The sequence below is a fragment of the Salmo salar genome, chromosome 09, assembly GCF_965601325.2.
Source record: "Salmo salar chromosome 09, fSalSal1, whole genome shotgun sequence".
NCBI classification, from domain to species: Eukaryota; Metazoa; Chordata; class Actinopteri; order Salmoniformes; family Salmonidae; genus Salmo; species Salmo salar.
In genome coordinates this window covers 30917512-30943644 of record NC_138299.1, presented here as the reverse complement: position 1 = coordinate 30943644, position 26133 = coordinate 30917512, and the positions used below count along the sequence as shown (strand labels likewise).

Here is a 26133-nt window from a genome sequence, read left to right as displayed (position 1 = left end):
GGCACATCTAGCCACTGGAATTTTAGCCCATTCATCAAGGCAAAACTGCTCCAGCTCCTTCAAGTTGGGTGGGTTCTGCTTGTGTACAGCAATCTTTAAGTCATAACACAGATTCTCAATTGGATTAAGGTCTGGGCTTTGACTAGGCCATTCCAAGACATTTAAATGTTTCCCCATAAACCACTCGAGTGTTGCTTTAGCAGTATGCTTAAGGTCATTGTCCTGCTGGAAGGTGAACCTCTGTCCCAGTCTCAAATCTTTGGAAGACTGAAACAGGTTTCCTTCAAGAATTTCCCTGTATTTAGCACCATCCATCATTCCTTCAATTCTGATCAGTTTCCCAGTCCCCGCCGATGAAAAACATTCCCACAGCATGATGCTGCCACCACCATGCTTCACTGTGGGGATGGTATTCTCGGGGTGATGAGAGGTGTTGGGTTTGCACCAGACATAGCGTTTTCCTTGATGGCCAAAAAGCTCAATTTTAATCTCATCTGACCAGAGTACTTTCTTCCATATGTTTGGGGAGTCTCCCACATGCCTTTTGCCAAACACCAAACGTGTTTGCTTATTTTTTTCTGTAAGCAATGGCTTTTTTCTGGCCACTCTTCCATAAAGCCCAGGTCTGTGGTGTGTACAGCTTAAAGTGGTCCTATGGACAGAAATTCCAATCACCGCTGTGGAGCTTTGCAGCTCCTTCAGGGTTATCTTTGTTGCCTCTCTGATTAATACCCTCCTTGCTTGGTCTGTGAGTTTTGGTGGGCGGCCGTCTCTTGGCAGGTTTGTTTTGGTGCCATATTCTTTCCATTTTTTAATAATGGATTTAATGGTGCTCCGTGGCATGTTCAAAGTTTCTGATATTTTTTTATAACCCAACCCTGATCTGTACTTCTCCACAACTTTGTCCCTGACCTGTTTGGAGAGCTCCTTGGTCTTCATAGTGCCGCTTGCTTGGTGGTGCCCCTTGCTTAGTGGTGTTGCAGACTCTGGGGCCTTTCAGAACAGGCATATACATACTGAGATCATATGACACTTAGATTGCACACAGGTGGCCTTTATTTAACTAATTATGTGACTTCTGAAGGTAATTGGTTTCACCAGATCTTATTTAGGGGCTTCATAGCAAAGGGGGTGAATACATATGCACACACCATTTTTCCGTTTTTTTTTATTTTTTAGAAACAAGTAATTTTTTTAAATTTCACTTCACCACTTTGAACTATTTTGTGTATGTCCATTACATGAAATCCCCCCAAAATCCATTTAAATTACAGGTTGTAATGCAACAAAATAGGAAAAACGCCAAGGGGGATGAATACTTTTGCAAGGCACTGTGCATCCCTGTTAGAAAGCATTTCTCCTTTGCCAAGGTAATCCATCCATCTGACAGGTGTGGCATATCATGTGCTGAGAGGGGTTGCTGAGGATTATTTATGCCTAAAATAAAGCCCTTTTGTGGGGAAAAACGAATTCTGATTGGCTAGGTTTGGCTCTCAAGTGGATGGGCCTATGCCATTCAAAGCCCACCCTGGTTACGCCCCTGCCCAGTCATGTGATAACCATAGATTAGGGCCTAATGAATTTAATTCTATTGAACTGTAACTCAGTAAAATCGTTGAAATGGTTGCATGTGTATTTTTGTTCAGTATAGATTAATAGATTGCCATTTATTTCACTACGCTGCACTGGAAGGAACACTAGGCTGGGAGGGAGGAGAGCAGAAGGGTGGATGAGAGGGTTCTATGAATGAAAACTTTATTCTCCCATTCGCTTTTCTCTATCTCTCTGCTCTATCTCTCTCTCTCTCTGCTGTGTCTCTCTTTCTTTCTCTATCTCTCTGCTCAAATTAGCTTTCATTAAACTCTTCTCTGAGTGGAGAGTTATTGGTGAATGCACCCCCCACTCCCAGGCATCCTAGAGATTCTAGTACTCCTCATTGAATATGTAGTGTGAGTTTGTAGCAGGGGGAGGATGCTTTCCTTTGTCTGCAACCTCACACTGTTGTCTTCTGTGTTAATGTGTTGTGTCTTCTGTGTTAATGTGTTGTGTCTTCTGTGTTAATGTGTTGTGTCTTCTGTGTTAATGTGTTGTGTCTTCTGTGTTAATGTGCTGTGTCTTCTGTGTTAATGTGTTGTGTCTTCTGTGTTAATGTGTTGTGTCTTCTGTGTTAATGTGTTGTGTCTTCTGTGTTAATGTGCTGTGTCTTCTGTGTTAATGTGCTGTGTCTTCTGTGTTGTGTCTTCTGTGTTAATGTGTCGTGTCTTTTCTTTTAATGTGTTGTGTTCCTGCGTTTTAAACTGTGCGTTTCCCATGTGTTTGCCTGCAGTCTGTTATTCACCAAGGTGAAGCTGGAGACATTGTGTCAAGGACCTGAGGAGGCTCTGCTCACCTGCAAACACATGCTACAGATCTGGAAGTCCTGTTACAACCTCACCAACCTCAGGTACAGTATAATAGTACCCATTACACTGGTAAAATGTTCTGTCCACTAAATAGAACTAAAATGTGTAAGATGATAGCAGTCAAATATGTTGGACACTATACCATTGCAAGCTGCAGTATTGTAAGCCTCCTTCAGGAACGTTGTGCCTCACACACTCAAAATGTAGTCTTTTGGAATGTCAGAGAAGAAGGAGTGAGGGAGTCTGGGGCCAAATGTCCATGATCTCAATCTCCTGTGTGAACATTAAGCTCCAACTTTAGCCTCATCTCTTACAAAAGGCTGGTATTAACTATGACGAGAGAGAGCAGCACTGCTTCCCTGATTATATCCATGGCTTTTTGATATGCTTTAAAGAATCCACTGAAGCTATACTGTACATAAAGAATCACAGGCCTGAGATCAGAGGACTGTACAGTCGTGGCCAAAAGTTTTGAGAATAACACATATACATTTTCACAAAGTCTGCTGCCTCAGTTTGTATAATGGCAAATTGCATATACTCCAGAATTGTATGAAGAGTGATCAGATGAATTGCAATTAATTGCAAAGTCCCTCTTTGTCATGCAAATGAATTGAATCCCCCCAAAACATTTCCACTGCATTTCAGCCCTGCCACAAAAGGACCAGTTGACATCATGTCAGTGATTCTCTCGTTAACACAGGTGTGAGTGTTGACGAGGACAAGGCTGGAGATCACTCTGTCATGCTGATTGAGTTTGAATAACAGACTGGAAGCTTCAAAAGGAGGGTGGTGCTTGGAATCATTGTTCTTCCTCTGTCAACCATGGTTACCTGCAAGGAAACACGTGTCGTCATCATTGCTTTGCACAAAAAGGGCTTCACAGGCAAGGATATTGCTGCCATTAAGATTGCACCTAAATCAACCATTTATCGGATTATCAAGAACTTCAAGGAGAGCAGTTCAATTGTTGTGAAGAAGGCTTCAGGGCGCCCAAGGAAGTCCAGCAAGCGCCCAGGACCATCTCCTAAAGTTGATTCAGCTGCGGGATCGGGGCACCACCAGTACAGCGCTTGCTCAGGAATGGCAGCAGGCAGGTGTGCATGCATCTGCACGCACAGTGAGGCGAAGACTTTTGGAGGATGGCCTGGTGTCAAGAAGGGCAGCAAAGAAGCCACTTCTCTCCAGGAAAAACATCAGGGACAGACTGATATTCTGCAAAAGCTACAGGGATTGGACTGCTGAGGACTGGGGTAAAGTCATTTTCTCTGATGAATCCCCTTTCCGATTGTTTGTGGCATCCTGAAAGAAGCTTGCCCGGAGAAGACAAGGTGAGCGCTACCATCAGTCCTGTGTCATGCTAACAGTAAAGCATCCTGAGACCATTCATGTGTGGGGTTGCTTCTCAGCCAAGGGAGTGGGCTCACTCACAATTTTGCCTAAGAACACAGCCATGAATAAAGAATGGTACCAACACATCCTCTGAGAGCAACTTCTCCCAACCATCCAGGAACAGTTTGGTGATGAACAATGCCTTTTCCAGCATGATGGAGCACCTTGCCATAAGGCAAAAGTGATAACTAAGTGGCTCGGGGAACAAAACATTGATATTTTGGGTCCATGGCCAGGAAACTCTCCAGACCTTAATCCCACTGAGAACTTGTGGTCAATCCTCAAGAGGCGGGTAGACAAACAAAAACCCACAAATTTTGACAAACTGCAAGCATTGATTATGCAAGAATGGGCTGCCATCAGTCAGGATGTGGCCCAGAAGTTAATTGACAGCATGTCAGGGTGGATTGCAGAGGTCTTGAAAAAGAAGGGTCAACACTGCAAATATTGACTCTATGCATCAACTTCATGTAATTGTCAATAATATCCTTTGACACTTATGAAATGCTTGTAATTATACTTCAGTATTCCATAGTAACATCTGACAAAAATATCTAAAGACACTGAAGCAGCAAACTTTGTGGAAATTAATATTTGTGCCATTCTCAAAACTTTTGGCCACGACTGTAAATAACTTTGTGACTACTGTTGGTGTAAAAAGGTCTTTATAAATCCACTTGCATTGATTGATTGATTGATTGAGCTAAATGATGTATTACATAACTCAACTCACTTCCTTACTGTTGCTGAATCCCATCTAGACATAACCCTGGTTCCTCCAGTGGCTCCATGTATGCATCCCAAATGGCACCCTATTCCCTATGTATTGCACTACACACCCCTATGGGCTCCTGTCATACAAAATGGATAGAGTGCCATTTGGAACGCAGCCCGTCTGCAGCTAATAGCAACAATGCAGCGGAGAGAGAGTCAGAGTGTGGACAGATCAGTCCCTCACATCATGTCAGCCTCTCGTTAAACTGGAGAATGTTATTCCACTGAGACCAATTACAAGGAACCAGAGTCCTCTCCTCCTAGTCCACTGCTACAGCCACAGCACACACACGCACATCATGAGACTAGACCGGGGCCGGGGCTACTGTAGCCTTATTCCTATACTACATAATCTGTCTGCAATGTATGCAGGATGCAGGAGCAGCTCATTATAGAAGGTGCGATAGCATTTACTTCAGACAAAACCTACAGGAGGGGAAATATACCGGTAGATGACACATTAGCGTGTTAAAGTTAGTCAGGAGCTGACTGATTTGAGGAGAAAGACGCAGTAGGTCCTGACAGGAACCAGTAATCCACACAGTGCACCAGACCAATGCATCATAATGTTTCATTGTCACAGTGACATTTGACTAGGGGATCTCTCCATGACTATCAATCTACACACAATACCCCATATTGACATAGCGAAAACACGTTTTTAGACATTTTTGCAAATGTATTAAAAATAAAAAAACAGAAATACCTTATTCAGACCCTTTGCTATGACACTCGAAATTGAGCTCAGGTGCATTCTGTTTCCATTGATCATCCTTGAGATGTTTCTGCAACTTCATTGGACATGGTAAATGATTGGACATGGTAAATGGTGAATTCAATTGATTGGACATGATTTGGAAAGGCACACACCTGTCTATATAAGGTCCCACATTTGATAGTGCATGTCAGAGTAAAAACCAAGCCATAAGGTCGAAGGAATTGTCCGTAGAGCTCCGAGACAGGATTGTGTCGAGGCACAGATCTGGGGAAGGGTACCAAAACATTTCTGCAGCGTTAAAGTTTCCCAAGAACACCGTGGCCTCCATCATTCTTAAATGGAAGAAGACCAAGACTCTTCCTAGAGCTGGCCGCCCCGAAAAACTGAGCAATCATTGGAGAAGGGCCTTAGTCAGGGAGGTGACCAAGAACCTGATGGTCACTCTGACAGCGCTCCAGAGTTCCTCTGTGGAGATGGGAGAACCTTCCAAGAAGGACAACCATCTCTACAGCACTCCACCAATCAGGCCTTTATGGTAGAGTAGTCAGACGGAAGCCACATCTCAGTAAAAGGCACATGACAACCCACTTAGAGTTTGCCAAAAGGCACCGAAAGGACTCTCAGACCATGAGAAACAAAATTCTCAGGTCTGATGAAACTAAGATTGAACTCTTTGGCCTGTATACCATGCGTCACGTCTGGAGGAAACCTGGCACCATCCCTACGGGGAAGCATGGTGGCGGCAGCATCATACTGTGGGGATGTTTTTTTTTCAGCAGCAGGGACTGGGAGACTAGTCAGGATCGAGGCGAAGCTGAACGGAGCACAGTACAGAGAGCTCTTTGATGAAAACTTGCTCCAGAGCACTCAGGACCTCAGACTGGGGCAAAGGTTCACCTTCCAACAGGACAACGACCCTAAGCACACAGCCACGACAATTCAGGAGTGGCTTCAGGACAAGTCTCTGAATGTCCTTGAGTGGCCCAGCCTGAGCCTGGACATGAAACCGTTGGAGCATCTCTGGAGAGACCTGAAAATAGCTGTGTAGCAACACTCCCCATCCAACCTGACAGAGCTTGAGAGGATGTGCAGAGAGGAATGGGAGAAACTCTCCAAATACAGGTGTGCCAGGCTTGTAGCATCATACCAAAGAAGACTCGATGCTGTAATCGCTGCCAAAGGGCCTTTAACAAAGTACTGAGTAAAGGGTCTGAATACTTATGTAAATGTGATAAATGTAATTAAAAAAAAAAAAAAACGTTTTTGAATTATGGGGTATTGTGTGTAGATCGATGAGGGGAGGGGGAAACTATTTAATCCATTTCAGAATAAGGCTGTAACGTAACAAAATGTGGAACAAATCAAGGGGTCTGAATACTTTCCGAATGCACCGTGTGTGTTGTGTGGTGGTGTGTCTAACCCACCTCCTAAACTTGGAGCATTGCTCTCGGTTTCATCACCCATACCATGCAGTGAGCGTGGGTCTGCCTTAGACACAAAAACACCGTTTTTAGTCTGAGCAGCTGTCATTCTAATAGGGTAGATGGGCAGAGAGGGGTTTTAGGAAGCTTAGCTATCTAGTTGGTGTTAAACATCAATTCTGTCTGTCTGTGTGTTCTAGTGATTCGGGTCGAGGCAGCAGCCTGTTCGACAGAGCCATAGCAGACAGAAGGACGCTAAATGCCATGACGCTGCCTGACTTCAGTGACCCAGAGACAGGTAGGTGTCACCTCACTACCAGTACCTCACAACCATATCTTTGTACCAGTACCTTACAATGATAGACATGCAGGTCAGTCAAAGCAAAACACTATAATTTTACATTTTAGTCATTTAGCAGACGCTCTTATCCAGAGCGACTTACAGTAGTGAATACATACATTTCATTTTCATTTCATGCATTTTTTTATTTTTATATATATATATTTTTTTTTGTACTGGCCCCCCGTGGGAATCAAACCCACAACCCTGGCGTTGCACACACCATGCTCTACCAACTGAGCCACAAGGAAGGTACTGTCTTACCCCAGGACATTTACCATGGTGGCTATCCCAGAAAAAGATAGATAGATAGATAGATAGATAGATAGATAGATAGATAGATAGATAGATAGATAGATAGATAGATAGATAGATAGATAGATAGATAGATACATACATACATACATACATACATACATACATACATACATACATACATACATACATACATACATACATACATGTTGAATGATAAAGCCTCAGTACCATGTCCAAGCCCCTATAGTCACAGTGTGTCCTGTCTCAGCATGACTACTGTATCTACAGCTACACCTGTATCTCTCTCAACACAGTATCATACCAGTCTTTCTCTGTCACGATGGCTACAGGGTTTATGGCCAAACTGGAGTAATGAGGAAACTAGTCGTTGCTGTTAAGGGCTGATACTCGAACCGACCACTCTGCCACTTAGCGATCAAAGCTAGCATTGATTGGCGATTCAGCCAAGGAATGACATTCTAGGCATACATACATACATATACTGAACAAAAATATAAACCCAACATGCAACAATTTCAATGGTTTTACTGAGTTACAGATCATATATGGAAATCAGCCAACTGAAATAAATTAAATTAGGCCCTAATCTATGGATTTCTCATGACTGGGCAGGGGCGTAACCATGGGTGGGTGTGGGGTGGGTGGGCCCTTGGGTGGGTGCTTCCTTGGGTGGGCCGGATGTGGAGGTCTTGGGCTGGTGTGGTTACACGTGGTCTGCGGTTGTGAGGCTGGTTGGATGTACTGCCAAATTCTCTAAAACGACATTATGGTAGAGAAATTAACATAAAATTCACTGGCAACCGCTCTAGTGGACATTCCTGCAGTCAGCATGCAATTGCACTGTCCCTCAAAACTTGAGACATCTGTGTCATTGTATTGTGTGACGAAACTGCACATTTTAGAGTGGCCTTTTATTGTCCCCAGCACAAGGTGTACCTGTGTAATGATGATGCGGTTTAATCAGCTTCTTGTAATGTCACACCTGTCAAGTGGATGGATTATCTTGACAAAGGAGAAATGCTCACTAACAGGGATGTTAAGACATTTGTGCACAACATTTTAGAGTAATACGCTTAAGAATGGCAAGAGTGTGCAAAACTGTCATCAAGGCAAACGGTGGCTACTTTGAAGAATCTCAAATATAAATATATTTTGATTTGTTTAACACTTTTTTGGTTAATGCATGATTCCATATGTGTTATTTCATATTTTTGATGTCTTCACTATTATTCTACAATGTAGAAAATAGTAAAAATAAAGAAAAACTCTTTAATGAGTAGGTGTGTCCAAACTTTTGACTGGTACTGTATTTCCCCTTCCGTCCCTGTCAGCAGTGTTAAGACACACCCTGTAGCCTGCATCCTGTAGAGCTTTGGTGAGCTTTGGTTTTAGACTTTCATTTTGTCATAATGAAGGTATTTTTTACTGCAGTGTTCAATGTCCAACAGTTTTTCTTTCCTACCACAATAAAGGCTTTTATATCTGTGTTACCCCATACAGTATTATATTATGTCACTGATCAACTGAAAGGTTTCTCTAAGTCAGCGTTGCCATTTTTCTCTTCTTTCAGTGAGACGTTGCTAAGGGAACGACTACAGTTCTGTGTTTTCTATATATCTGTGTCATCGCTTACTTTTCTGTTGTTTCTAGTCTCTGGCTCTGGCTCTTTCTCTCTCTCGGGGGCTTCCGCTCTCTTTCACACCGGCCCCTCCCTACACCCTCCTCCACTCCTCCACATCCCAAGGCCGACCTCCCTCTGCATCCTCCGAAGCCGGCTGGCGGCTATCATGCTTTCTGTGACCACAGCCTTCAACGACAGTCCAACAATAGAAATGCTCCTCTGCACCGCCCACCACCATGTGCGGCCAATGGCATGGTTTGGTGTGCGTGACTCACAGCCCAATCACAGCAATGCTTGTGCATTTTTAACTCACTGGGATTGTGTCCAAAATGGCACCATATTCCCTATATAGTGCACTCCAATTGACCCTGGCATAGTGCACTATAAAGGATCACCTGTATTCACCTGGTCAGTCTATGTCATGGAAAGAGCAGGTGTTCCTAATGTGTTGTACACTCAGTGTATAGTTCCTTAAGCTCTTAGAGACCCCTTCGCACTCTAATCCCGTTAACGGATTGATTTTGACAACAGCCAGTGGAAAATCAGAGCGCCTAATTCAAAACAGCTAAGATCTCATAATTCCATTTTCTCAAACAATCAACTATTTTACACCATTTTAAAGATAAGACTCTCGTTAATCCAACCACATTGTCCGATTTCAAAAAAGGCTTTACGGCGAAAGGATAAAATTAGATTATGTTAAGACATAAACTTCACAAGAAAAACCACACAGCCATTTTCCAAGCAACTAGATGCATCACAAAAACCAAAAGTACAGCTAAAATATTCACTAACCTTTGATGATCTTCATCAGATGACACTCATAGGACTTCATGTTACACAATACATGTATGTTTTGCTCGATAAAGTTCATATTTATATCCAAAAACCCCATTTTACATTGGCGCGTAAAGTTCAGAAATGTTTTCCCTCCAAACCCACCGGTGAATGAGCACAATGAGCACACACATTACAGAAATACTCATCATAACCTTTGATCAAAATACAAGTGTTATGCAAAGAATTATAGACTTCTCCTAAATGCTACCGCTTTGTCAGATTTCAAAAAAGGTTCACGGCGAAAGCACAATTTGCAATAATCTGAGTACAGCCCAGAAGACACCAACAACTAGCAAACAGAAACCCACCATCTTGGAGTCAATAAAACTAAGAAATTACATTATAAATATTCACTTACCTTTGATTATCTTCATCAGAAGGCACTCCCAGGAACCCCAGCTCCACAATAAATGTTCGATAAAGTTCATATTTATGTCCAAATACATCCATTTTGTTCGCGCATTAGGTTCACTAACCAAATCCACTACGCGCGTGCTTACTTAGTCCAGACAAAAAGTCAAAAAAGTTATACTACAGTTTGTAGAAACATGTCAAACGATGTATAGAATCAATCTTTAGGTTGTTTTTAACATATATCTTCAATATAATTCCAACCGGACCTATCCGTTCTCTTTAGGAGTGAATATGAACTCAGCTCGCTCCCAAGTCCTTGCGTGTGACTGAGCCCATGCCTTATAATGGGACACCTAATTCCTTGGGCTGTTATTCCCATCAAATTCACCATAGAATCCTCAAACAAGGTTCTAAAGACTGTTGACATCTAGTGGAAGCTTTATGAAGTGCAAAATTAACCCTAAGTCACTGTATACTGGAAAGGCAATCACTTGAAAAAAAATACAACCTCAGATTTCCCACTTCCTGGTTGGATTTTTCTCAGGTTTTTGCCTGCCATATGAGTTCTGTTATACTCACAGACATCATTCAAACCGTTTTAGAAACTTCAGAGTGTTTTCTATCCGAATCTGCAGTTTAATTTGGGTACGTTTTTCATCCGGGCGTGAAAATACTGCCCCCTATCCCGAAGAGGTTTAACAGTGCTGAAAACCATGTTGGAAAGGACAAGGTGAAAACAATACCCAGGCAGCACAGTACTATTCAGGCCGGCCTAACAGAATGATTCAGGTCGGCCTAACAGTATGAATCAGGTCGGCCTAACAGTATGAATCAGGTTGGCCTATCAGTATGAGTCAGACCAGAGTGTCCTGTCCTGCAGGCCTAACAAGTCCCTATTTTGCCTAATTAGCCATCCCGTCCGGTTTAGACAATGAGTCAGCAGCCACTGAGGATATGAGAAGGAAAGGGAGAACAATGGAAAGAAAGAGAGGTGAACTCAGGGCACCATATCTATTTATCTGACTGACTGGGTCTTAAGACAGACAGGTTCTTTTCTATAATCGTATCTGTCACTGAGGACAAAAGAATAAAACGACAACGTCAGACAAATAAGATGTCAGTTCAGTTGGCATGGAGGTTGTTTGGGGTAAACAGAGGTAGTACAGTATACAACGTGTGAGGAATTTCCAGTCAGGCACTTGTACTACAGGTTTGTCTACAGGCACTACAGGTTGAACCCACCCACGTTTGCTCAAGCATGCTCCCGCTCCACACACATGTCACTCTACTACCTATTCTCTCCTTTATCTACCTCTCTTTGTCCCCTGGCTTTTTCTTTCTAGTAATTAGTTTGTCCTTTGGTGTTCCACAATCTCTCCCCCCTCTGCCTTCCGTTGTACCATTTTATGGTTTACTGCTAGATAAAGGGTTAGATTGGGGCACTTCAAATAACCATTGTGTATTTACACATGCACTAGAGACCCAAGGTTTTTGTATCTGCCATAATAATGTACTTGATCTTTAAATAAGGAACTTGATATTTATAATTAGGGAAGGAAAAGCTTGCAGCTTCAACCTTTGTCAAGGATGCCAATATGGCAGCCACAGAAACCTGCAGTGGTAAAGCACAGTTTAGGATGGATTGGATTTGCGCAATGATACTGTATTTATGTGGATCCATTTTCCTAATTTCATTAGCAGTTAGTAACAATAGCATAAATAACATGAATAAAAGTGTTAAGTATTCCCTGAAGTTAAAAATGACCTTTAAAATGTTTGACTCCCAAGTCTGCTACAGTTTTGTTGTTGAGTGAAAGTGATTTTTAAGTTTTCTCCTGGCTGTATCTCTTTAATTACCCCTCTTTCATTTTTTTTCTCTTTTCCGTAATCCTCCTTCTTTGTTTGTTTGTTTGTTTTTGTTGTTTTATTTTAAAGGCAGCCCTCCAGATGCTAACTTTCATCAGTATCATGGTTTTTACTCCATGTTTTCAGTTTGTAAGTAGCGCTTTTCTCCCTCCCTCCGCTCCCTCTCTCTTTGCCTACTAAGACGCTGGACTTCTGGCCTTGGCCTGATCTCTCCTCCACAGTCAGAATCTATCCATCTGCCACCACCTGCCTGTCTCTCTGTCTGTCTGTGCTCCTAAAGTCAGTCAGTCACCCACCATGTGTGGACTGTACCGGAGGCTGTCCTGTTCGCTACTCGCTAGTTCACCTTTTTTGTTCCGTTTTGTTTAATTAATTAATTAGTTTCCTCAGGCCCTTTGTGCTACACCTAAACAATTAGCTCACTATGCTCCCTGACTCGTTGGGCCAGCTATGGAGTAGGCAGCTCCATAATTAAAGAGGCAGTATCGTTTCCCCCGGCTGGATGCTCTATTCTGTTCACCAGATACGCAGCCTTATCGTAGACGGTCCCTCCACCTGACCATACAATGGTCTGGCTCATTAGCCAGACCAGTCCCAGTCGGACCAGCTGTTTGTTGTTTTTTTTTCTCATTTTCTTTGTGGTTTATTTGCCTTAGTTATAGGGCTGTCAGATGGAGCCTGTCAGTCAAAAGCACTACGTTGTCCATGACTGCTGACTCCTGGCTGTTGTATTGTGGAGACCAGTCAGTTTCGCTGCTGGGCATCTTGGCTTTCACAGATTATTAACAGTTTTCCTTTGAGCTTCTCTGACAGCGAACACGCACTGGCCACTTTCTTTTCATGTGGCCAGCCCGGTGTTCTTTGATATGCACTTGGACTTCACTAGAAACAAAACAAAAAGAGTGGATGAGCACTGCCTCTTGTAGTGGAGGAGGTACATAAAGATCTGAATTCAGATATGATGGAATTGTTTTACCACTATCCATGGAGTTTTTAAACTATGGCGCACGACATGGTTGACTGCGCCAATAAATCAACACAATCTACTTTTTGGTTTTATCAAATTGCCTGCATCTTGGAGCTTAAATTGGGATCATGTGCTAATGACGGTTTTAAAAAAAAGAGCAACAGAGCAATGTACTATACAACAAACTTGGTGCATGGAGGACACCATCTTTATGCATCTTCCCCATTCCTGCTGCCGCTCTGTGCTCTCAAGCCCCGGTGAAATGAATACTGTTTCTTTAAGAACGTGAAGATTCTTTCTGTGCTGCTGTGAACTGAAGCCCCACCCTCCACATCGCTCTCTATCAATGCCTTGCACTTTGTACCCTGCATGAAGGCCCTTTTAGCTAACCTTTTAGGCCGCTGTGTGTGTGTGTGTGTGTGTGTGTGTGTGCGCGCGTGAGAGAGTTTGTGCTATTTTTTCCTAACTGCATGGATCACAATTTTCACTCATCCAGGTAAAGAGTATACCAGTTTAATCCAGGCTTAGTTTGACTCATTCACCTGAAGTGTGTGCCATTTATCGATATAACTGGATAACAACAGTATCTACAGTCTGCTTGGTGATACAGCCATCTGTCTTGATGGTACAGCTCCTGGTGCTCTTTCTCTATCTATTCAGGGACCTTTTAAAACAATCAATCCCGCCACTTATCCGGGTGATCCTTCCTTCTGTGATAAACCTTCTTCAGCCATATCATATTGCTGTGGTCATAGAAATAGAATGGCTAGAACAGAAAAATCTCTTTAGGCCACGACATTACACGCAGTATGGTTGACACTGTCTGCATCCCAAATGGCAGCCTATTCCCTATATGGGTCAGTACTTTTGAACAGAGCAGGTGTCTCCGGTCTGTAGCTGTGCTAAATGTGGGAGCTGGAGCTGAGGCGGGTTACTGCTGCTGTTAGGGAAGGAAGATGGTCGATCTCAGGGGTCCCAAATGGTTTCCTATTCTCTATATAGTGCACTACTTTTGACCAGTCAAAAGTAGTGCACTATATAGACAATAGGAAGCCATTTGGGATGCAGACAGGGTTGGTTTTTAGAAGCACACTGTGTGCCTTGCCCATCGCTTCAGTCAATAACCAGGGAGCTAGAGAGAAAGCAAAGAGTTCTATTTCTGATAGCCTGCCTGCCTGTAATCCTGTGTGCAGGGGTGTGGGTGTTCAGAGAGATAGATTGAAGGATGAGCATGTGTAGAGGTAGGAGAGAGAGTGCTTAGAGTAGCTACTGTGTTCATAAAAATAGTTCTAACATCTAGATTAGATGATATATTTCTGGTTTAGATTGTGTTCATTACTAGTGTGTTGAGGTAATAAGAGGAGCCTTTACAGTGCTCAGATGATGTTCAGCATCGATGGCTGGTGTGTTTCAGTGATGTAGAATATAACACCAGTCTATAGTGTAACGTAAAAGGGATTTCAGGATCAGTGTTTAGTTTTAAGGGCAGCCAGTCAGTTAGTAAAGGTGAGTGAAGTGTGTTGAGAAGAGTAGGTTGTTAATGGGTTCATATGGACACTGGAGGTGTTTTATGGATGTTACTGGTTATTAAAGGGTCTATAGCTTAATAGAATCACTTACGCAGAAAGTTTGTGTGAGTGCGTGTGTGTGCACACCCCAACCTGCCTCTGCTGCAGGCCTGTTTTAACGGGACGTGTCGGTGCGAGCGCGTGTGTGTGCACGCCCCAGCCTGCCTCTGCTGCAGGCCTGTTTTAACGGGACGTGTCGGTGCGAGCGTGTGTGTGCACGCCCCAGCCTGCCTCTGCTGCAGGCCTGTTTTAACGGGACGTGTCGGTGCGAGCGCGTGTGTGTGCACGCCCCAGCCTGCCTCTGCTGCAGGCCTGTTTTAACGGGACGTGTCCGTGCGAGCGCGCGTGTGTGTGTGAAGTGGCCAGAGGCTGTTCCCTATTCCCATTTCACTAAATCCTCTTAGTACCATTTCAGTTTAAACGCAAGTCAAATCTCTACTCTCAACTCACAAGACTTTATCAAAAACATCTCTCTATAGCCAGGGGTATTTTCTCCCCCCCCCCCCCCCTAAATTCATCACAGGCATTTTCTTTGCCCTGCCCCTTTCACCAAATCTTCTTGACAGGATTTGAAGATAGGAAGCATTTGGCCTTTAATCTAAAGCTCTTTGAGGCCTATAATGAAAGCCGTCTTGCTTTTTAGAGTGGGGGAAAGTAGTTTCCACTCCGAATAGTATCTCCAACGAACCAACTCCAGTCTCAAATGTAAAGCAGTTAGCCTAGTTTCTACAGCTACAGCCAGGTTATTGTACATCTATACATGGATATGTGAATCAAGGATTTGCATGAATAATAGGTTTTTTGCAAGGACAGTTAATAGGTACTGACTTAGTGTAGCTGACTAAGTATAGCCTATATAATATGAAGCATTTTGTCAAGGCATGAAGCCATCTGTGTGTGAAATGTTATGCAGCTTATGTCCTTAAAGTGGAGAAACGTTAGCCTGCAGTTGCATCCTTTACCATGAGGAGGTGCTGCCTTATTGACCCCCTCTCCTCCCATGTCCTTCTCCCTCTCTGACTCTCTCTCTCTCTGTATCTCTCTCTCTCTCTCTGTATCTCTCTCTCTCTCTGTATCTCTCTCTCTCTCTGTATCTCTCTCTCTCTCTGTATCTCTCTCTCTCTCGTATCTCTCTCTCTGCTCTCCCGTATCTGTATCTGTGTGCAGGCTCAGTCCACGCCACATCCATGGTGGCGTCGCGGGTGGAACAGGCCCTGTCAGAGGTGGCCTCCTCCATGCAGAGCAGCGCCCCCAAACAAGGACCCCTACACCCCTGGATGACTCTGGCTCAGATCTGGCTCCACGCAGGTATAATTGTACACTACACCACTATAACACACAGCTATGGTAGTACACTACACCACTAACACACAGCTATGGTAGTACACTACACCACTATAACACACAGCTATGGTAGTACACTACACCACTAACACACAGCTATGGTAGTACACTACACCACTATAACACACAGCTATGGTAGTACACTACACCACTATAACACACAGCTATGGTAGTACACTACACCACTATAACACACAGCTATGGTAGTACACTACACCACTAACACACAGCTATGGTAGTACACTACACCACTAACACACAGCTATCGTAATACACTACACCACTATAACACATAGCTATGGTAGTACACTACACCACTAACACATGGCTATGGGTGTGTGTGTGTGCACTTGTGTTCGTGTGTGTGTGTTGTTAGTGATTGGCAGGGTGTGTGGGAGTGGTAAACCATGAATTCAGGGGAGGTGGGGTTGTGGTGGGAGGAGGGTGGTGGACTACTACCAGACAGCAGCTTAATGGAATCAAAATATGTTCCTGGGAGGTGATCTGACTGTGGACCATTATCATAACCCAGGCAGGGCAATAGGTGGGAAGGAATCTACACACTGACTTCTTTATTGGGTCAATATTCTTATCGCTGGCCTTGCGTAGATACTCACACCAAGGGGACGTCACCTCCCACTAAAACAAGAGAGAGAAGAAATTAATGAGAGCGGAGAGAGAGAGAGATGAGGGGATGGTTGAGAGAAAATGTAATAACTTGCCTGTGTTAGTTTTTACTGTGTTTATTTAGAACCTAACAGACAACTAGTTAAAGCTCAAGCTAAGGTTATTCACCCACTGGGTCAAACATCTGAAAAGACAAAGACATGTTTCCACCAGCACAAATATTTATACCCCGCCTTTAGGCGGAATCGCCTCCTTTTCTCTAAACATTACATCTTTGTTGCTAGGCAGGAAATGAAGTGATGTGGGTAATAAACTGTTCCTTCTCTCTTAATGTGACCTGACCTGACCTCGGCCACCATTCCTCACTAATCCACAGTTATCCACCCTTATCAGTGACCGCAACCTTGTGATTGCCTTTTCTCTTACTTAGTAACATTCCAAGCCCCTGGCTCTTATCCAATTTCCATTGACCCCACCATATACAGTGGCCAGAAAAAGTATGTGAACCCTTAGGCTAATGACTTCTCCAAAAGCTAATTGGAGTCAGGAGTCAGCTAACCTGGAGTACAATCATTGAGACGAGTTTGGAGATTTTGGTTACAGCTGCCCTGCCCTATAAAAAACACTCAAAATTTGAGTTTGCTTTTCACAAGATGCATTGCCTGATGTGAACCATGCCTCGAACAAAAGAGATCTCAGAAGACCCAAGATTAAGAGTTGTTGACTTGCATAAAGCTGGAAAGGGTTACAAAGTATCTCTAAAAGCCTTGATGTTCATCAGTCCACGGTAAGACAAATTCTCTAGGAGTGTCTGTCCTGCAAAGATGACTGCAAGAGCACAGCGCAGAATGCTCAATGAGGTTAAGAAGAATCCTAGTGTCAGCTAAAGACTTACAGAAATCTCTGGAACATGCTAACATCTCTGTTGACGAGTCTACGATAAGTAAAACACTAAACACTGCTGTCCAAAAAAAACATTGCTGCACGTCTGAAGTTCGCAAAAGAGCATCTGGAAGTTCCACAGCGCTACTGGCAAAATATTCTGTGGACAGATTAAACTAAAGTTGAGTTGTTTGGAGGAAGAAAAGGCACAGCACACCAACATCCAAACCTCATCCCAACTGTAAAGTATGGTGGAGGGAGCATCATGGTTTGGAGCTGTTTTGCTGCCTCAGGGCCTGGACAGCTTGCTATCATCAATGGAAAAATGAATTCCCATGTTTATCAAGACATTTTGCAAGAAAATGTTAGGCAACTATCTGCCAATTGAAACTCAATAGAATGGCTTCAACAGAAGAAAATACACCTTCTGGAGTGGACCAGTCAGAGTCCTGACCTCAACCCGATTGAGATGCTGTGGCATGACCTCAAGAGAGCAGTTCACACCAGACATCCCAAGAATATTTCTGAACTGAAACAGTTTTGTAAAGAGTAATGGTCCAAAATTCCTCCTGACCATTGTGCAGGTCTGATCCGCAACTACAGAAAACGTTTGGTTGAGGTGATTGCTGCCAAAGGAGGGTCAACCAGTTAAGGGTTCACATACGTTTCCCACCCTGCACTTTCCACGGTGTGTTCAGTAAAGACATGAAAACGTATAATTGTTTGAGTGTTATTAGTTTAAGCAGACTGTGTTTGTCTATTGTTGTGACTTAGATGAAGATCAGATCAAATTTGATGACCAATTTATGCAGAAGTCCAAGTAATTCCAAAGGGTTCACATACATTTTCTTGCCACTGTACATTCCTCCTACATATAACCATTAACTTCTGGTGTAGCAAGTATTTCAAATTACAACCCAACAGTCCCTCCTATTTTGATAGTAATTCTTTACTGTTCAACATCGCATAAACTTTGAAATTACTTATAAATGAACAAAAAATAAAACATGAACAAAAAATAAAACATTATTAACATTCACAGTTGATTATTAGATTTAATCCTCCAAGACTTATGGCCTCTGTTCTATAATAAATCTATGCAGACTCTTATTTCCATCTCTCATTGGACAACTGATAATGACATTTCAGCTGGAGCTTTTGACTTCCTCCATTTCCTCCTTCTGGTTCCTAAGAGAGTGATAGCACAAGACATGAAAACAAAAAGAAACACAAAACATAAAAAGTATTAATAATGTGCTAAACTATGCATAATTTAAAAAAAGTTTGATAACATGACAATTCCCACTCTCTCTTCGCCTTACTCTATGCCTTCAGGATCATTTTCTGCTGGGTTCTACAAAATGAAGGCCCTAAGAAACCTCCTCATGCTTTCACTCAGTCTTCCCCCGTCTGGCAACAGGTTCCAAGAGGTGTTCCCAAGCCATTTTCACTTTGCTCCCCATCTCCTAATTTGGGCTATAGTCCAGTTCCATGCTGTTACTATAGCATCCTTCACCACTACTCCTGCTCCTTCAGTTACAGCGACTGCTGTGAGAATAGCTATTGCATTGAATCTGTCTCCTGCTCTCCTATTGCCTTTGTGGTTCACTGATAGATCTAGGACTGAATCTTTCAGATTCTCCCTACCTTAGAAACATTTAGAGATGCACAGTTGAGAGCATCCTATCGGTCTGTATCACCGCCTGGTACGGCAACTGCACCACCCGCAACCGCAGGGCTCTCCAGAGGGTGGTGCATTCTGCCCAACGCATCACCGGGTGCACACTGCCTGCCCTCCAGGACACCTACAGCACATAAACCACCAGGACACCTACAGGACATAAACCACCTGAGTCCCGACCTGTTCACCCCACGCCTTTGTGAACACCCTCATTACAGTGTAAACTTTGGGTCCCAGTGGTTGATACACAGCCACCTTCTGACACTTTCCGTTTACCGTCACTCTGTCCCAATCTTCTTGAAGATATTTCAAGTGTTTGCTGGCTGTTATGAATGGGGGAGATATCAGTGGCGTTAGAAGCGTATCCAACCTTACAAAACTGAGTCACTGTAACGGGTGTCGTTGGGAAGAGAGGACCAAGGCGCAGCGGGTTGCGTGCTCATCATTATAATTTATTAAATAAATGTGAACACGGAAAACAAGAAAACAAAGAACGACAAACCGACAGTTTTACAGGCTGAATACTAGCAGTGCAAAATCAACTACCCACAAATCCCCAGGTGAAAACAAGCAACTAATATATGACTCCCAATCAGGAACAACGACGTACAGCTGTTCCTGATCGGGAGCCACACAGACCACACAGAAATAAACAAACTAGAAAACCAACCTAGAATACAAAACCCAGAACATACACCAAAACCCCGGAATACATAAATAAAACACCCCTCTACAATACACATAACCCCCGAACCACATAAAACAAATACCCTCTGCCACGTCCTGACCAACCTACAAATACAAATAACCCCTATACTGGTCAGGACGTGACAGTACCCCCCCCCCCAAAGGTGCATACCCCAGATGCACCTCAATAAAAAATTAAATAAATAAACCCCTAACTAAAGGGAGGGAAGGGAGGTTGGCTGCCGTCAACGACGGCACCTGTGCTACACCCCCCCTCCCCAACCCACCTATACTGGAGGTGGCTTAGGTTCTGGCCTACTGTCCTCCAGACTGTAGGCAGAGTCTCTTGTCTCCGGACCGTAGGCAGACTCACTCAGTTCCGGGTCGTAGGCAGACTCATTCAGTTCCGGGCTGTAAGCAGACTCACACAATTCAAAGTTATTGTAAACCTCATTCTGATCCGGACCGCAGGCAGACTCACTCGGTTCCGGATCGCAGGCAGACTCACTCGGTTCCGGATCGCAGGCAGACTCACTCGGTTCCGGATTGCAGGCAGACTCACTCGGTTCTGCACAGTGGGCCGTCTCCCTTGGTTCCGAACTGTAGGCCGTCTCACTCGGTTCCGGGCTTAATACTCTTACCGGATACTCTGGACGGGGCACTGTTGCCGGATACTCTGGACGGGGCACTGTTGCCGGATACTCTGGACTGGACACTGTTGCCGGATACTCTGGACTGGACACTGTTGCCGGATACTCTGGACTGGACACTGTTGCCGGATACTCTGGACTGGACACTGTTGCCGGATACTCTGGACTGGACACTGTTGCCGGATACTCTGGACTGGACACTTGCCGGATACACTGGACTGGACAATGTTGCCGGATACTCTGGACTGGACACTGTTGCCGGATACTCTGGACTGAGCTGACGCACTGGAAGCCTGATGCGTGGTGCTGGTACTGGAGGTATCAGCCTGGAGACACGCACCTCATGGCTAGTGCGGGGAGCAGGAATCGGCCGAGTTGGAGTGGGCTGACGCACTGGAAGCCTGATGCGTGGTGCTGGTACTGGAAGTGCCAGTTTGGGGACATGCACCTCCGGGCTAGTGCGGGAAGCGGGGACAGGCTGAGTTGGACTGGGCTGACTCACTGGAAGCTTGATGCGTGGTGCTGGTACTGGACGTGCCAGCCTGGAGACACGCACCTCAAGGTTAGTGCGTGTAGCGGGAAACACTGGACCGTAGAGGCGCACTGGCGGTCTCGAGCGCAGGACTGGCATCACCCCTACTGGCTGGATGCCCACTTTCCCCTGGCACATGCGGGGCGCTGGTACTGCGCATACCGGCCTGAAAATACCCGGCCTCGCCACAGCACCCATCACCCCAAAGCACGGGACCTGTCCAGTCATATGTTGCCCAAAAAAGGTACGGGGATTTGGCCTGGGGCGCAATCCTCGCCCAGCCAAACTACCCGTGTGCCCCCCCCCAAAAAAAAATCTTGGGGCTGCCTCTCGGGCTCCCTTAACTCCTCCATAGCCCTGGAAATGCTTATCCTCAGTTCTGCCCATGTCTCACAATAGTCCATCCGTTTCTCCCTCCTCCGCTGCTTGGTCCATTTTTGGTGGGTAGTTCTGTAACGGGTGTCGTTGGGTAGAGAGGACCAAGGCGCAGCGGGTTGCGTGCTCATCATTATAATTTATTAAATAAATGTGAACACGGAAAACAAAGAACGACAAACCGACAGTTTTACAAGCTGAATACTAGCAGTGCAAAATCAACTACCCACAAATCCCTAGGTGAAAACAAGCAACCAATATATGACTCCCAATCAGGAACAACGACGTACAGCTGTTCCTGATCGGGAGCCACACAGACCACACAGAAATAAACAAACTACAAACACCTAGAATACAAAACCCAGAACATACACCAAAACCCCGGAATACATAAATAAAACACCCCTCTGCAATACACATAACCCCCGAACCACATTAAAACAAATACCCTCTGCCACGTCCTGACCAACCTACAAATACAAATAACCCCTATACTGGTCAGGACGTGACAGTCACATGCTTCTTAATTACACACTTCAGGATGTGATGCTATTATTACAGCGAACTTCCTTTCCTTAATTTATGAGCTACACAGATCTCTGCCCCAGTCACATTCCATTCCGCTCTCCCAATTCCCTGTAACGTTAATGCCTTGGTTTTTGGGACTCCACAGAGTACACTGATGTCGGTCCTGCCAGACTCTGCACTTAACACCCTTATGCAAACATTCTGTCTCAAACACATGTCCTGCATATACCTTGCCTCCGGCACAAATATATTTGCACATTAATCATTCCATCGAACCCATAACACGCTAGTCACTACTGCTACTCCACTTATATAATTATAAACATACTTAAACATTCTCAAGTCAATTAGTCCATTTCCAACACTCCCTCCTCTGGAACAATGATCATTCTCATGTTCCACGACACCTACAAAACATTTTGCCTTGAAGAGGGAAAGTAAACGTTTAATAATTTCACACCACCCTTGATGTGATTGAGACTGGGGAAAGAACCGTCCATCTGTGCTGTTCTGTTATATGCCAATGGGATGCTAGTCTCCATGCCAGTCTCCTTCATCCTCATCCTCAGGTGTCAAAGCAAGACAGACTTTGAGCCTTGTACGCAATTCATTGTACCGTATTATCCAGCAATCCATATGTATTGATGCGCTTTGACATTAGGATTCTTGTAAAATGAAACCCCTACTATCCTGTACCCCCTCATGGTTGGCCCAACTACCATCTAGTGGGCTCTCTAATAACCTCCCTCTTGGAGGACACTAAAAGATAAGGTTTACAAGGAGGAAAGCCCTCCCTAGACACTATACATTTGAGCAGTGCACCCTCCCCTCACTCTGTGCTCTCCTCACAGCTCCCTCTCTCTTTCTCTCCTTTCCCGAATCATAATTAAAACAGTTGATAAATTATCCAACCCAAATTTAGAATGACAGTCCTTAGTACTTTACGTTGAGTCACTTGAATTCTCAACTTAGCACACACCGACACTGTTAGTATATACATTTACAGACAGAGAAAATATATAGACACCATGTACGGCCACCGTTTGTCCCTTTTACAGTTGCAAGTGGCATGTTAATGACAGGTTGGTATCTCAATGCATTTTTTACTTAAGTAACCACACCCCCTTCCCGGCACTAATCTTCTGGCGTATCTTCATTTTCTTCATATTGCGTTACAGTACATCTTCCAATCGACACATATGTAACTCATGCCTGTCACAGTTAATGGCCCTTGAGAATGTCCCAATTTCAATATCTGGGGAATAATCACATTTTCCCAAGCACACAAATCTCTCACCTGATCCGCCACCACTATTCTGAACAGTCCATTCTGTCTGGTCCATTTTCCCACCAGTGCACCAGCAGCATGAGAGGAGTTTGAACGTGATCTCTCTCCATGCTCACTCCACATGCAGTCTCGGGACTCTTGTCGCACTCTTGCCGCTCGTACAGAGGTTGCTGGCTCGGTCTCAGGTCTCAGGGGAAGTGGTGCCTGACAGGGCCATGGTAAACAACATTTTCTTCAGCTGGTTAGGGGGGGTGAAGCTCACACTGTTCTCGTTGTATTATTCCTTCCATGCATATAGATACCATCGGTACTCACTAACGCCATAAATTCAAGAGAGGACAGACCAAAACAACGGTTTAAGGCATGTCTGATTCAGCAAATCCAAACAACTATTTACTGTATGACAAATGATTACCTTACCAATATTCTTAATAAAAAAATCCCCAAAAATGTCAAACAGCATACCATCACACTGTTGAAACCATTTTACAAATTGGATTATACTCCCTTGTCATACTGGCATCCTCACAGCAGAGTTACCGGGTCAGGGAGTTAGCGAGCTAGAAATCCCAACCATACAGCAGACCCAATCTGGTGAGATTTGTATCGAAACAAAGTCAAAAGCAAGAACCAAAACAACAACAGCTATACACTTCTTCATATTATATTTAAATCTCACCCAATGTCTCTATCATTTCTAGTAAGGTTGATCAGGCCTCACCAGAAAGTCAGGTATGGAAATTCTAATCAGTAATGAGGAGAGACAAGGTCAATCACCAGTCAGGATATTATTTTATTCAAAACGTATTAATAAGGCAGCCGGTGAGGCCGAGAACTCTGACGTAGAAAGAGTACAAATATATTTTATAGCAAAGATACACCCTCTTAGTCTACATTGCAAACAGCAGATGTGTGGAATGGGTCATAAGGTGAGACTTGATATATGAGAAAGGAGTATCCCCCAGCCAGATAGAATTTGCTGTGAAGACTGTTCTTATTGTATAGAAACCAGAGTTTGGCCCCTACTGTAAGACAAGGTTCCTCTCATCATTATCCATCCCCGAGCCATCTCTCCCTGGTACGTTACAGTACACAAACACCAACTCATTCTATGAAATGCATGCTGTAGGTTTTATCACCAAATCATTCATAAATCAATTGTCAGCGGTAAGCTTCAGAGGCTCCTCTCAGTTCACACAGACTCAGATGAGAGAGTACAAATAGAAGCCTATTCTATTGCATAAAACAACCATTTGCCTAAACAGTATTAAACATAATAGTGTAATTTTTTTTCTCACACAGTCATTCAACACCATTAAGTGTTTTATTTCCCTTTTCTTTCCCTGTACTTCAGAAACCATTTAAAAACATTTCAAACATTTCCATCATTCTGCATACCCAGTTTACAACCAAATTAAAAAGACCCCACACAATAAATCAAACACGGTATTAACACCACTAACAAATATTCATAACCTGGGAGTTGTGTGTGTGCGTGCTGGTGTGTGTGGTAAAACGTAGGGCAAAAACAAAGAAACCAATGGCCAGGCCTTACTTATTTGGGAGCTCCCTTGACAACCGGATCCAGATACCTTTATACTTTATAAAACTGCTGAATTTCACGAGACAACAGTCTTGGGAAACAATTCAAAGAGCGAAATAATGACACCCCATCCTCTCCTGAAAGAGAAAATGTACATTTTGTTAGTATTTACTATGCTACATCTTAATCAACAACCCACAAGTTTTAATTAAAAACAAAACATGATAATGATAAGTCCACTGTCCTCCCTCCAATTTTTAATGGTTTGTTTTTATCCACCCCAACGTTTATGTACCCTTTATTTAGCATGTACTACCCTTAGACATGGCCACATTTATCTCGCCACCGAGTCTAACGATTTACTCCCGTATATAACTGGTCTCTCTTTTCCCCATGATCTTCCGTAACCACCGTGCTACAATGCCCTTCATGTTCATGAACAAAATGTTTAAAAGGTCATTTTAGGTTTGGTAAACCCAATGCTGTCGCTCGGCCACCATTCCTCACTAATCCACAACTATCCACCCTCATCAGTGACCCCAACCATGTGAATGCCTTTACCCTTACTTAGTAACATTCCAAGCCCCTGGCTCTTATCCAACCTCCATTGACCCCACGATATACATTCCTCCTACATATAACATTCACTTCTGGTGTGGTAAATAAAAACGTATACCAATTTCATTTAAGGACCAAAAAATTGACAGCTGTGCCATATAAATTGCAAAAATAGTGAAGAGATTTTCGATGTACCTATTCCATGGCACATGGTTTATGAATTGACACGCAAAACAACGTCGGATTCAAAACTTGTCACGTCCTGACCATAGAAAGCTTTTATTTTCTATGGTAGAGTAAGTAGGTCAGGGCGTGACAGGGGGTTTTGTCTAGTTTATTTATTTCTATGTTGGTTCTAGTTTCTTTTTTCTATGTTGGGGGTTTTGTTTAGTTTATGTATTTCTATGTGGGGTTCTAGTTTCTGTATTTCTATGTTGTGTTTTTTTTGGGATGATCTCCAATTAGAGGCAGCTGGTCATCGTTGTCTCTAATTGGGGATCATATTTAAGTTGTTGTTTTTCCCACTAGGTTTTGTGGGAGATTATTTTGAGTAAGTGTATGTTGCATCTCTTCGTCACGGTTTGTTGTTTTGTTTATTAGTTTATTTGTATGTCTTGAATAGTTTCACAGTTTTAATAAAATGTGGAATGATACACACGCTGCGCCTTTGTCCGCTCCTTCATACGACATATGTGACAACTTCAAATTTTTCAATTTAAATAATTTTACAAAATTATTGCAACCAATAGAATGTTATACAGTTGAAGTCGGAAGTTTGGAGGAAAAATAGGGGACGCTTGCAAGCCGAAGAACACCATCCCAACCGTGAAGCACAGGTGTGGCAGCATCATGTTGTGGGGGTGCTTTGCTGCAGGAGGGACTGGTGCACTTCACAA

The 26133-nt window shown here is 43.6% G+C and overlaps 1 protein-coding gene across 1 annotated transcript in view; it reads left to right on the top strand.

Annotated features, from left to right (window-relative positions):
• Window positions 1-25899, top strand: part of LOC106611152 (tetratricopeptide repeat protein 7B) — a 77228-nt gene extending 51329 nt beyond the window's left edge. Inside the window, 3 exon segments of the mRNA XM_082955710.1 lie at window positions 2327-2443; window positions 6908-7005; window positions 15710-25899. Of these exon segments, the coding sequence (XP_082811836.1) occupies window positions 2327-2443; window positions 6908-7005; window positions 15710-15909 (415 nt within the window). The 3' untranslated portion in view covers window positions 15910-25899.
• Window positions 25900-26133: the final 234 nt, after the last annotated feature.